Below are 14,468 nucleotides of genomic sequence, written 5' to 3' on the forward strand. Positions count from 1 at the left end.
AAGCTCCTCCCCTGCCCCCGCCCTGCTTCTTGACCGGGCGCCGGGCTAAGGCTCGGTTCTACCCTAAACATAGCGCGGCTCCTGGAGACCTAGCTCTACTCCGACCCCCACGAGGGACGACCTCGGGCCGACCTTCGCTATACTCCATACCTCAGTTTCCCTTTGCGCACGGTGAGATACCTCGCCTCGCTTCAGGGGACCCCTTACCTGGAGGTGCCGGGTCCCAAGCGTTAAATTGTGAGGGGAGGGCCTGGCCCTCGGCCCCATCGCCTGCCGCCCCGGGTCCAAGGCCCCAGGAGCCAGATTCCCGCCTTGCGAGCCAACCCGGCCCTAGCGTGGAGTGTTTGGATACACGAGCCCCCCTCTCCCATCGCCGGCCCGAGGGTCGGTGTTTCCGGCGGCAACCAGGTCCGGTCATCAGCCTTCTTCCGGGGCCGGAACTATCGTACCAGAGCAGACGTTTCCCAGCCGGCGGAGTGAGGAGGAAGCGGAGGCGGTACCGCGCTCAACACTAGGAAAAGGAAGGGTGCAGGTCGTGCGCGCGGCATTTTGGGAACGCGTGGTGTTCTGGGAGCGCTGGGCCCGCCATTCGCTGGTTTCACGCCTTCGCAGCTGCCTGAGTCGCCGCCACACGAGAGAAAGGGAGGCCGGAGCCGGTGAGGAGAGGCTGGGGTTTGGCGAGGGGAGGCCGAGGTACTCGTGAGAGGGGTCGGGGGCTGGAGAAGGACGAGCTTCGGAGAAGCCCTGCCCATCTGGGGAAGGGAAAAGAGCGGGAAGCCCGGGCCATCCAAATGTCTGCGTAGCCACTTTAGAGCCTGGAAGTGAATTCATTAGCTTTTCCCCCAGAGTACGTGCACTTTACTTTCTGAAACTTCCCCAAGTTAGTGTTTTTTGAAGCATCCAGGCAATAGCCTTGAAATAACTTGGTTGTTTGCTCCTTCCCCCAATTCCTATTCAGGTTAGTTTTCAACGTTCTTTGCCGCTGTCTCTACCTACCTTTTAGACATAATAAATACAGCGGTTTTATCAAGTGTTTCTGCTTCTAAACTGTTTCAACTTTCTAAGTACTGCCACGCTTTTATTGGATCGTGCCTTATGTATAATCCTGCAGTGGCTTCCCAGTATCTGCAAGTTAGGAGCTTACCCTGGTTGTTTTTCTTAGGGGAAAAAAAAAATTCCTGTTTGTAATCGGTGTGCGCTGTTAATTTGAACCACCGCAGGTTCTAGTCCCACAAAGATGTGAAAAGGAATTCGCAGACATTTTAGATACGTAAGCGGAGAGAAACTAAGTTTAAGAAAGTAAAGTTTATTTAAAGGCAGAAAGTTAGGACTCCCCTACTTGGGAGTTGCAAGGAAGCCGGGTGGGCCTGTATCTCCTGGTATTTAAATCCTTCTCCCCTCCCCCCCCATTCTAAAATCTCATCATCCTATTTTGTGATTGGCTCTTTATCCCAGTGGCTATACTCTTAGGGGCAGATGTGCCCGTTTTCCCAGTTTTTATCCCAGAGTTTCTCTTTTTTATTTCCCCTGTCTAAGGTCTAAAATTTACTGCCCCAATTAGTCCAAAATTTCAGCTTTAAAATTTTCTGCCCTTATTAGCCCTCTTGAATTTGGCTGCTCTTATCTCAGAGGCCTCCCTTAACTCTGGAAGCCCCCACCTGCGCTGTCCCTAAAGCTGCCTGTTTAACCCTAACTTGCCCTGGGCTCCAATACCATACGGTCACTTTGTGAACACTTTTGATATTTTCGCTTAATCTTTTCTTGGTGGTGAAGTAAACAGAAGAAGCAAAGGGCACTTAGTAGACTGAATTAAATGCGCTGCCTCTTCTGCTCTTGATTCTTCAATCTGTATCTCCATGACCCTGTCACCCAATAGTAGCAACATGTGAGTGTTGAGCATTTGAAATATAGCTAGTGTGACTGAGGACCTGACTTTTTAATTTGAATTTTATTTCAATTTAAGTTTAATTTAAACAGCTACATGAGCCCAATGACCACTGTGGATAGCTCAGATTTTGTTATGGGTTCACAAAGGGATGTTACCCACAATTATGAGTTGACAAACGTGTTGTACTATACATAAATTTTAATTCTTCCCCCAGTACATACTAGTATCTAGTGGTTATTTGATGAACTTAAAGGGATAAATGGTAGCAGGGAGGAAAATGGGAAGCACATTCCTTGTGTTCCCATTAGCTTTCCTTCTATCCAGCCCCCACTTTCCTTTCCTCATCTTGCATGTATTTGCCAGAGAGGTTCATCATGCTAGGAGTTAAGCTCCTTTTTCTATTGAAAGTACAACTCTGGCATTTTTGCTAAGTTTTATGGAATATCAGGCCTTCGGGGAAACATGGTGTATTCCACATGCCTTCATGCTCTAAGAGATGAACTGATTGTCTTCTTTCTTACTGTAGAACTTTCTTCCTGCCAAGATGTCTATTGGTGTGCCAATTAAAGTCCTCCATGAGGCTGAGGGCCACATTGTGACTTGTGAGACAAATACCGGAGAGGTGTATCGTGGGAAGCTTATTGAAGCGGAGGACAACATGAACTGCCAGGTATCCTGTTTTGCACATGACACTGTGGGGGAGCTTGCGCCTTTGTCTTGGAGGATAGAAAAGTGGTGTTTACAGGACTGTTAAAGCTGTTCTGATTCAGCAGGTGATTATTGAGTGCCTAAGGCATGCCAGGCACTGTTTTCAGTGCTAGGGGTGTGGACATATATCAGACTTACTTAAAGTTCAAAATATTTAACCTCATGTTTTGTTTTCTTCATCCCACAATTTTTTCTCCCGTTTTTGGGGCACTTTAAGAGAAATAGTACTACTCTCTTTGGTAGAATCTTCTAGGTTCAGGACCATTATCCATTTGCCTGTTTGTTTACATAATCCTTTGCATTTAGCATAATCTTCCACTTATGTGGTATATTTATTTTCCATTTTTCTTGGGGAAGGAATCCTCTTAGATTTGAGGTACACCTTTGAAATATTGTGGTTTTTGACTCTGGGCTATGGCAATAAAAGAAGTCACACAGATTTTTGCCTTCCCAGAAAAGTTATGTTTACACTAGTGTTTAGTGTATTAAATGTGCAATAGTGTCATGTCTAAACAAATTTTATTTAATGTGCAAAAATACTTTATTGCCGAACAAAAGTATAATCACAGCTGAGCCTCTAGAAAGTTACATTCTTTTTACTGGTGGAGGGCCTCGAAAAAAACAAAAACTAAAAAGGCAGCATGTGTAGCACACAATCAAGTAAGACAGGCCTAAAGAGCAGTTACCCACAAGGTGAGCAGATTTGGTGATAGTTTTGTGATCCATAAAATTGGCAGAATAAAGTTAAAGGGCACATCTCCTAAATATCTCTCTGCTGATGTTGGAGCAGCTTCCTGGTGTAATGCCCTTCCTGTGACACTTACTGTGCCTTTCACTGATAGTGACAGCCTTACTTTGCAAGGTATGCCAGCACATTTCTTTAAACAATAGGTTAAGAGCTTGGGCTTAGGAATCAGAGATGTGGCTTTAAATCCTAAATGTATGACCTTAAGGCATATTAATCACCCCAGTTTCTCCGTCTGAAAATACGGTGTGGTGATCTTCTGTGTACTAATACATAGGTGTTAAGATTGGACCAAGCGATTTATTGGGGGAAATAACAATAAAGGAGGAGCAGGCGAGCTAGGATGCTGGATTAACTCTGATGAAAGCAGAAAGGCCAGGAAGAAAGATTGAGTAGGATGAACCGTAGACGGGAGCATATTTCTGAGGCAGAGGTTGCTAGATAGGAGTCTAGTATGGGGCAGAGGTAGCCTGGTTCTAGCACCCTCACTGGCCCATCACTTACTGGCAGCCTGGGAAGAGAGTGGCATCAGGTGAGTGAATGACTTGGATCCCAAAGGAAGTAGCTGGAGACTGTTGACTCCCTGTACTTCTTACAGCCTGCTGAATCTTGAAGGGAGCTCTGAGCGGTGCATTTCCTAGACCACGGTAAGGATAACATCCACAGCTAGGGCAGTCTCAAAGATCAGATGAGTTATGTGTCAGATGAGTTATGTGTGTTCAGCATCTTCGCACCATATACTTAACTGTCAGCATGAGATACCTGTTAATAGTCAGAGAGGTAAATGTCCTAACTGTCCATTTTCTCAGTGTTCGTTCATTTGTAATTTTTTTTTAGAGCTTTGAGCATCATTTTCCTTCCAGGTGGACTAATTGGGGCAATTTTTGGTGTTTATGGATGTTACACATCTGATAACTATAGATTTCTCTCCTCTATCAGTGCTTTAGAGGGCTCTCTGAAAGTCCTATGGGGCAGAGACCCCCTTTACCTTGTGATGAAACACTAGTCAGATCAGTACTCTTTATCCGTCGTTTTTTGTTGGCTTAATACATCTTTACCCATTCTAAGGTAATTTTATTTGGTGAGAACAAGGTAAAATGGAGGTTAGTGAATATGAATGAGATTTCTCGGCTTTTTTTTTGTTTTAGATTTGCTTTTTTTCAAAGATTGATTTGTTTATTTATACATACAGAACTGGGGTACAGGCCACAGGTGCAGGGCCAGTGAGAGGATTCACCAGAGACAGAGTGGGGCGCAGAACAGGCAGATCTACAAAGTACACTGCTGAGGGGAGCAGCAGGCAGGTCAGGAGAGGTCTGCTGTGCCATGTGGATCACCTCTAGGCGGGGATTGAACTCGCACTGAAGAGGCTGCAGCTAGCTTGCAGTGCCATTGCACCACTGGGGAGGGCCTTTCTCAGCTTTTTACTTGGATGGATTACTGAGCTTCCCTGGCCTCAGGTTTCCCTTCTGTACTGTAAAGATGTCGACCAGATGACTTGGTGGTCTTGCAGATGCAGCCAATGAGTTTATGTGCCAGAGTATTCATTGCACTGGTATTTTTCATAATGAAAACAACCAGCATTTGTTACTAAATGTTGGTTTTATGTTACAAGAAATTGCCATCTTCCAGTAATAATATAGAACAGTATTTAATGTCATAGGAAAATGCTGTTGATCTAAATGGAGAAAAATACAAAACTAGTGTCTAACTGGTTTTACAAAAGTATGAACCCTGATGGCCTAGGGTTAAGTCTTAGTGTTACCTCAGCGGCCTGAATTGATTCCTGAACAGGGTGCAGCTAACCTCATGTCTCACCCGATGCTTCCTTTAGCTCCCCATTTTTTTTTAAGGTTTTATTTATTTATGCATACAGAACTGGGGTACAGGCCAGAGGTGCAGGGGCAGTGAGAAAATTCAGAGACAGAGTGGGGAGCAGAACAGGGAGACTGGCTAAGTACTCTGCTGAGGGGGACAGCAGGTGGATCAGGAGAGGTCTGCTGCCCTCTGTGGGTCACCTTCAATGGCTGGGATCAAACTGGTGCTGAAGTGGCTATGGCTGGCTTGCAGTGCTGTGCTTTAACCTGTTGCTCCACCAGGGAGGGCCTGTTCCCCACTTTTAAAGTACAAGCAAGGTGTAAATGACAAATAAAATATATTTAATACACAGTACATTTACTACATAAAAATGTAGTAAAGGTTTTAAAGGAAAACCAGAGGAGCTACCTTTTGGTGGGAAATTATATGACTAAAATTTTTTAAAGATTTTTTTTTTTTTTTCATTTTGAAAATGGTGAACATATATTAATTTTATTATCGTAAGGAAGGTACTGTCGGGCCCTCCCTGGTGGTGCAGTAGGTTAAAGCACAGCACTAAGCTAAAGCCACTTCAGCATGAGTTTGATCCTTGCCTGCCACAGAGGTGACCCACATGGTGTGGGAAACCTCTCCTGAACCACCTACTGCACCCCTCAGCAGTATAATTCGTCAGTCGGCCTATTCTGCTCCCCACTCTGTCTCTGGTGAAGCCTCTCACTGCCCCTGCACCTCTGGTCTATACCCCAATTCTGTATGCATAAATACACCCCCCCCCCAAAATTGCTATTTTAAAAAGTAATGTGAATTCTAGAATTTTGGTGAGAAGTAACAGTGTTAATGGATTCCACTGGAGCTGAAATAGTGCTCTGATGGTTTAGGTACAACCTTTATACCCAGTCACCCACTGGACTATTTGAACTGTTTTCTTCACTGTGGAATAATAGTATATGGGAACATAGATTATAGCTGTCACATGACTGTCAGTTAACACTGCCCAGAATTATGATCAGGAAGATCTTGGAAATTTCTAAATGTAAAATGTAGTTGGAAATTTATTCAAGTACCTAGCTTTCTAGCTGGAAGTAAAAACTAACTTTTTTCTGAACTGTGAGTGTGGATTAAATCTACCATGCTCCTTTATTGCATAATAGTTTTGCATATTTCTTTGTTTTTATCAGTGAAATTTTATGTAACGTTGGTTAACAAGACTGCTTCAGGAGTGACAGCTTCACACCTTAGTACACACCATTATCATCAAATTGACCCCCTTCTGCCCATTCTTCCCACCCTTGTATGTTTCCTAGTAACATACACTCTCATTGTAGCCACAGTGTAGTTACTAACTCGGAACTTCAACATTGTGTTTGTCTTTAATCTGTACTTCATGTTCCCATTTTCTACAAGTGTCTTTTATGACAGTGTTTTCTGTTAACATTATTCAGTCCAGGATTACTTAACTGTATTTAGCTGTCGCTTCACTTTATGCTGCTTAGGTCAGATGTTTGTGCTTCTATTAGAGAATAGAAGTCAGGTTTTTTTGTTTTTATTTTTTTAATAAAATGTTCTTTAATTGAGGCTATGCTGAGGCATAGATTCAGGTTATGCTTTCTTTGACTGTTGCTGAGTAGGTGATTTCTTTTTCGTCTCATAAAATGCCTGTTTGTGGGCCCTCCTGGTGGCGCAGCAGGTTAAAACACAGCACTGAGAATCTTAACAGCTGCTTCCGCATGAGTTCGATTCCCGCCTGCCCGGGAAGTGACCACATGGTATGGCAGACCTCTCCTGATCCGCCTGCTGCTCCCCTCAGCAGTGTACTTCATCGATCTGCCTGTTCTGCTCCCCACTCTGTCTCTGGTGAAGCCTCTCACCGCCCCTGAGCCTCTGGCCTATACCCCAGTTCTGTGTGCACAAATAAATAAATCTTTAAAAAAAAAAAAAATGCCTGTTTGCCCCTTACTGGTGGTATTAATCTTGATCATCTGATTGCTTTATTATGTAGTCTTTTTTTTTTTTTTTTTGAAGATTTGTTTGTTTATACATATGAGAACTGGGGTGCAGATCAGAAGTGTGGGGTGGGGGGGAGTGAGGGGATTTACCAGAGACAGAGTGGGGAGCAGAGCAGGTAGATTGACTGAAATACACTGCTAAGAGAACAGCGGGCTAGACAGGAGAGGTGTACTGTGCTACATGGGTCAGCTCCCTGGCCAGGTATGTGCTGCAGGCTACGATAGCTTCATAGTGTTCTTTTTCTTTGTAATTAATGAAAATTTTGTGGGGAGTTTATTTGAGCAAATATCTAGTGAGTATAGTGTTAACTTCAATACCCCTTCATCCATTTAGCACTTTTTTTTCTTTAACCTTATCGTTCTTTCTGTACTTAAATATATGGGAAAGCCTTGCCGTGTGATTCATTGCTTTCATTGCTGTCATTATTTTGATGTACAGTTATTTCAGGTTTGGTTGGTAGGAGCCTTCTATGTGAGCTGATTTACTAAGTCCTTTTTTTTTTTTCTTTATGAAGATTTATTTATGTATACAGAGCTGGGGTACAGACCAGAGGTGGGTGGGGCAGTAAAGATTCACCAAAGATAGAGTGGGGAGCAGAACAGGCCAAATGATGAAGTACATTTCTGAGGGGAGCAGCGGGCAGGTAAGGAGAGGTCTGATGAAACCTGTGGGTCACCTCTGGGGTGGCGGGGATCAAACTCATGCTGAAGTAGCTTTAGCTTCTTAGTTCTGTGCTTTAACCCACTGCACCACCAGGGAGGGCTCCTGAGTCCTTTTGATATGTCCTAGCAACTTTTTAGAAAGCACAGACTTTCCTTGCTGGGAATAAGATGTTTGTTTTCATTAACCTTCCCTAACCCAGCTCTGGAATCAAGTATTTCTTCAGGGAGCCTTACTTTCTTTTTGTTGGGAATGGAATTTAAAACCAACATTTGGGCACTGTTAAGTATTTAACAAGTCTTGGTGTAACTTGTCAAAGTAGGACCCATTTGTGAATGGTGTGTTCTTAATAGTAAGTACTAGAAGTTTACATTCTTTGCATGCTTCTAGTGTACCAGATCCAGTTCTAGGGTTATTATAAAAATAGCTCCTTATGTCATCATAGGACTCTACCAGAGGACAAGACTTAGGGTGTCCAGAGTCTCTGACACCCAAATCTGTGATCTTAACAGCCTCCAAAGGTGTCCAGCAAACCTGTTAGATCCTACTGCTGGGTGTCACACCCTCCGCTCTGTCATATTTCAGGCAGGGAAATTAGTAGAAGGAGTCAAGAAAAGTAGGGAGGCACTGCCTGCAGTTAATGGTAGGACAGAGTGCTTGCTATGTGCCCCACAATAGGGGTGTTGTGATTGACTTTGCATTAGTATCTCAGCATTGCTTTATAGCCTGAAAGCCAGCACTGTCTCACCCCAAATATGAGGGGAAATCCCCACAATTCTGACTACACTGAGCTCTCCTAGGATGTCTTTTTTTATTGGGCATGTAGTTCTTGATCTCTGTTTCCTTGTGGCTATTTGAGTAAATTCAAACAAATTTGAGTGTTCCTGTCTGCCTTTTATTAAAAATTCAAGTCAGGGCCCTCCCACAGCACAAAGAAGCTTAAGCCACTTGCACATGAGTTCGATCCCCGCCTGTCCCGGAGGTGACCACATGGCGTGGCAGACCTCTCCTGACCCGCACGCGGCTCCCCACAGCAGTGTACTTCATCTATCTGCCTGTTCTGTACCACACTCTGTCTCTGGTGAATCCTCTCACCCTCCACATCTCTGGCCTGTACCCCAGTTCTGAACGAATAAATAAATAAATCTTTTTTAAAAAAATAATTCAAGTCAGGGACTCCCTGGTGGTGTAGGGATTAAGTCTCAGCACCATCATGGTATCACTACTGCAACCTGTGTTTGATCCTGGGCCAAGAAGGTGACCCACATATTGCACAGCAGACCTCTCCTTTCTCGACCACTGCTCCCCTTAGCAGTATGTTTCAGTCGATCTGCCTTTTCTGTTCCCCATTCTATTTCTGGTGAATCTTCTCATCCCACCTCCCCCCACCTTTGGCCTATACCCCATGGGTATAACAAATCTTTTTTAAAAATTCAAGTTGATGTAAACACAGCTATCACTTATTAACAGGCTCTGGACACGAGTGGTATGACCACTGGCTTTTGTATGCAGGACAGCTGTTCTCTGGTCCAGGGAGAACATGAGAGCAGTGTACTTAGGGTTATAGTGGGAGTCAGATGATAGTGGATTCATTCTTGCTTCATCCAGAACACATGCCATTTGTGAAAACACTTTTGTCTTACTGGTATTACATTAAAAAAATGACAGGGATTCTCAAAGAGGTTGGGGAGATTGTGACCGAGGTAGGAAAGTCACGTGGCAAATGTCTGGCATCTCCATAAGTGTGCAGTGGGACATGGCTTTGTTGTGTTTCCCTAACTTGGCAGGTGAGGAAACAGATTCAGGGAAGCCTGGAGTTAGATCCCCAGTAAATGGCTGGGCTTGGACCTCAGATGTAGTTGATCAGTCCTGTTCTGTCTTCTGCAGAGTCTTCAGTGTGCTGGTAATTGTGAGCCTGCATCAAGCCTATTCTCAGATAGGCTAACCATATCTAGCATTCATTTGTGGCATTAGAGGTTATGGTCTTAAGGCAACGGCAGGGTGGCAGCCTATGTGGGAACTTGTTAAGAAGCTGGGAATGTGCCTGAAACAGAAAGTTTGTGGGAAACTTAAGCTTGCGCCCCTGTAGGGCCAGTAGGGACAGGTGGAAGCTGTGTAGACCATTCCAGCTGTGCAAATATAGCAGAGGCAGCCCTAGAATATTGTTAGTCTTTTTGCACCCTGGGTGTTCATGTAGAGGTTGGTGGCCAGTTGGCACTTGAGAAAAGGAGTGAGCTAGTATAACACACCAGTCAAATCAGCACGCCGCTATATTGTAGGATCGACTCATTCTGAATAAATCATAATTCTCTTCCATCCAGAAGACTGATAAAACAAGCTACTTTTTTTTTTTTTTTTTTTTCCCCTGGGAAATAGAGTACCCAAAGGTTACCACTGACAGTTTTGCTCCTCCTCACACCAAACCAGTGTCTTGGCTGGTCTCACCTGTAGGCACCTTCCTCTTTATCTCACGGTTTGTCCATACTGACATATTCACCCTGCCTGAGTGCTGCTCTAACCCTGCTCACCCTTCATATGCCCACAGTCGCTGAGGTTTTTTCTATCTGCACTTCCAGTTTCACTGTTTGCTTCTTGATCCTGTAGGTTCCTCCATCTCTCTGCAACCTCTTGCCTCTCACCTCTCCAATTCCAGGCCCTTTGTTAGAGGCCCTCCTTCTCCCTTCTCAGTGCCTAGTCGCTCACCCACAACAGAGTGGGTGTGCTTCTAGACTGTATCTGCACTCTGAGGGCATAGGGCCTGCATCTGGTGTGTGTTCATGACCTCAGTGCCCCTGCAGCCTGTGTGTCAGGCAGGTGCAGGAGAGGATAGAGTATAGACACGCCAAACTCTGCTGCTGAGTGTGTCACATATGAGTGGTATAGCAGCTCAGTGCAGAGTCAGAGCAGTTGAGTTTGGATCTGGAGTCTCTATTCTGGCTATTTGATCTTGGACCAAGTGCCTTTATTTTTTTTAATCTGTAAAAATAGGAAAGCTCCTAACTCCCAAAGATGCTGGCGGAGAGTGTGTGTGTGTGTGTGTGTGTGTGTGTGTGTGTGTGTGTTGCGTGTTGCGTGTTGCGTGTTGCGTGTTGCGTGTTGCTGGCTGGGCAGTGCACTCTAGTAGTCCCCCAGCTCTGCCTGGTTCCTTTGTTACTTTCCGTGGTTCTTTCAGTATCCCCCTCCCACTGGCCAGGGCTCCCCTGCTTTTTGTGTGCTTATTATCTTTTGGTGCTATTGGCCTTCCTGACAAGCTAATGATTTCCTTCCAGATGTCTAACATCACAGTCACATACAGAGATGGCCGTGTGGCACAGCTGGAGCAGGTGTACATCCGTGGCAGCAAGATCCGCTTTCTGATTCTACCCGACATGCTGAAAAATGCACCCATGTTAAAGAGCATGAAAAATAAAAACCAAGGCTCGGGGGCTGGTCGGGGAAAAGCTGCTATTCTGAAGGCCCAAGGTAGGTGCTTCTCATGCCCTGGTTTTTGTTTTTTGTTTGTTTGTTTGTTTTTTAAATATCATTGTGCATTTTTCCATCTCAGTTGTAATCCCCTGGGCTTCCCATCACCAAATCACCCATGTGCCATCACCAAAGTCCAGTGCATATCCCTCCCCCCACTGTTTTTGATCCCATTTTGATCCTACCCCCATAAATTGTCTCTGGTATATAACTTTTTTATTGTTGTTGTTGTGGTATATAACTTTTTTTATTGTTGTTGTTGTTGTTATTATTATTATTATTGCCTGGTCCGTTATACTCCTGCTATGAGTGAAGCCATTCGGTATTTTTCCTTTTCTTTCTGGCTTATTTCACTAAGCATCTCATGCCCTAGTTTTTTAAAATATCAGTTTGTCTCTCTTCTTTAAGGACAAGGCCATGTTATCCCTTAGGCACTGAGGGTGGACCTGACCTCTGCCATCTCCTCACTCACTAGCTCCTTTTTCCCTGCTGTCTTGGAGGATCTGTGAGATCCTCTTGCCCTACCTTTTCTGTTTGCTTCATCTGATTGCATTCACGGGGCTTCTATAGAATCCAGAGTGACTTCTCAGGGAATGAAGATGGAGAGTAATGAGAGAATCTTCAATGAGAGAGTTAACAAGTCTTCAATTATAACTCTAGTAGACCCTTTGTTTCCCAAAACTCTGGGAATTTGTTCTTATCTAACTTGCTGAGCAGGTGCACCATGGTGCAGTCTGGCCTGCTTCTGAAATAATGGGATGGCAGTTGCCAGAGAGGCCAGGGGTTTGTATTGACTTAAGCAGAAACAGAACTGCTAATGCACCCATGTTAAAGAGCATGAAAAATAAAAATGGTGGGGCTCTGTTTTCAGATGAGACTTAGCAGTTTTGGATCATCTTTACCCATTAAAAGGGAGCAGGATTTCTATTTCCAAAACTCCTAATGTTTGAAACTATATACTTCCTTTAGCATGTTCCCAAAAGCACAGGTCTTGTCTCAGTCTTGCCTTTCTTCTTCTGGGCCAAAACCTCAACTAGAGGTTTTATGTTTGATTAGCTAGGAAAGCAAATGCAGTTGTTAGAAATGTTCTTAGTATGGTAAAAAGATGTACAGTGCAGGGAAGTCACTGATTCTCCATCTGTGGGGCAGCTTGAGAAGTACTGATTTTCTGCTGCTCTCCACTGTCGCAGTTTACCTGCACCATCTTCTCTAGCAAAAGGTGAAGCCACTTGCTAGAGGCCACTCTGCCTGAGCCTTCTGCGGCTCCCAGATGCTTGCACTGGTCCTGTCAGCAAGCAGCTAGGTTCTTGAACTTTGCCACATTCTAGAGGCTGACTCCCACGTTCTCTAAGAGGAAAGGTGAGTGAGACTCCAATTAGTAGCTATCAGAATGTTTTTGCTTGTTTTTTAAACTACTAGTCCCCTCCTAAAATTTTTGGTCACAGAGAATGGCAATCTTGTGCCCTTTGTGTGGAAGGAGGTTTTGAGTTTTTATAAGTGGTTGTTGGTAGTGGTGGTTATGAATATTTCACACACATAGACACACTCAGAGACCTTTCACCCAGATAGAACAGATGTTAACATTTAACTATGATTATTGGGATGCTTTAAGTGTGAATTAACTGCCTATGTTGAGTTTTATGCACTTGCCCTGAGTCAGGTCTGGGAATTCATCTTTTTAATGGTTCTGAGACTTTGTCTCCATCACCACCCTTGCACTTGACACCCTGCTTCCCAGTCTTGGAGAGAGCAGTCCTGGAGTAAACAGCAGGAGTCAGAGTTTCCTCCCACTCTGAGGCCCCGCTCGCCCCTCTCTTGATCTCTAGTCAACCCTTGAAATGTGATGGGGCATCATAATGCTGGACCAGGTAGCTCTTCGTGCCCCTTCCTACAGTCGTGTCCCGTGGCCCCTGCTGCGCTGTGGCATGAGGACTTACCACACTTAACTGACCTTGCCTTTTCTCTTCCTTCCCTCTTCAGTGGCTGCAAGAGGAAGAGGACGTGGAATGGGACGTGGAAACATCTTTCAGAAGCGAAGATAAATTTATCTGTCGAACAGAACTTTGCCCTTATTTTTACTTTTAGGTTTATCTGGGTTCAGTGGGTATGTGCTTATATATATGTCTTAGGTTTTCCTCAAACAGGAAATATTCAACTAAAATAAAAAAGGTTGTGCTTTTTTTTTTTCTTGGAGGAAAAAAAAACTATGTGTTCATTTTGGAGTTTGGTGTTCTGTTTGCTTTGGCAGCAGTTTAAATTTTGACACCCTGGGAGATGGTCTGGGGAAATGCCAGTACTTTGAAGTAGCAGTTATTGGTAAAATTTAAGCTGCTGTTCACCATTCCAGTTACTGGTTAAGCCCCAGAAAAATTCACCTCAGAAAAACTTGAGAATTCACAGACTTTGTGTCTCCTTTGTTTTTGAAAATAGCCACTTAGATGGAGCTTTGTTCAGTTCACCTGTGTAGAAATAATCACCAGCTCATTTTGAAAAATACAGCATAGGTAGTTCTAGCATGTGAAAAAGTACAATACTCTGAGCACTGTAACCAGAAGACAAGTGGCTTCTGTACTGGTTTCACAAGCAGTTTTGTGGTGTTCAGGGGACAGATTGACTATTTATCAGAGCAGCTCAGCATTGACTGGCACAGCCACACTTTCTAATGTCTCAAAAGTGTAACTGGAGAAGACAAGATATACAAAATTAGTAGTTCTGACAAAACACAGAAGTTGAAAAAACAAGCTGAAAAGAGGGCTCCCATGGAGGATGAACTATAGCCGCAAAAACAAACAAAAACACACACACTAAGAGGGAAAGGGATTGATTATTGGCTCATAGAACATTGCTCATTGGACAGATAGCTCAAGTAATGAAAGGAAAGGACGAAAATCCAATGCCTCCCATTAACCTGGCATCAAGTAGGAATTTCCTGACAACCTGTCTCATAATTATGAAGTCACTTTGATATAACAGACCATATGTTATTTCTGTAATAAAGTACTGCTAAGAAGTAAGCATTTTTGGATAAAAAGGTAAAGCATGTCAGATAAGATCTCAAAGACTTCCTCTCCCTGCAGTGCAGCAGCCAGCAGCCCCTGTGTTTCCAGTACCCGAGTTCCTCTGACACATTAGGTGAAGTATATTGATGGCCCCACAGTGTTGCTCCAGTGGAGGAATTCA

The 14,468-nt window shown here is 44.1% G+C and overlaps 1 protein-coding gene across 1 annotated transcript; it reads left to right on the top strand.

Moving 5' to 3' along the window:
- Positions 1-10: 10 nt before the first annotated feature.
- SNRPD3 (small nuclear ribonucleoprotein D3 polypeptide 18kDa) lies at positions 11-13,495 on the top strand. The gene is made up of 4 exons (XM_004680920.2): positions 11-656; positions 2,415-2,558; positions 11,096-11,288; positions 13,269-13,495. The coding sequence occupies exons 2-4, from the start codon at positions 2,433-2,435 to the stop codon at positions 13,328-13,330; spliced, it is 381 nt and encodes a 126-aa protein (XP_004680977.1). The 5' UTR covers positions 11-656; positions 2,415-2,432; the 3' UTR covers positions 13,331-13,495.
- The last annotated feature ends 973 nt before the right edge of the window (positions 13,496-14,468 follow it).

The sequence above is a fragment of the Condylura cristata genome, unplaced genomic scaffold, assembly GCF_000260355.1.
Source record: "Condylura cristata isolate star-nosed mole 26May11 unplaced genomic scaffold, ConCri1.0 scaffold00011, whole genome shotgun sequence".
Taxonomy (NCBI): domain Eukaryota; kingdom Metazoa; phylum Chordata; class Mammalia; order Eulipotyphla; family Talpidae; genus Condylura; species Condylura cristata.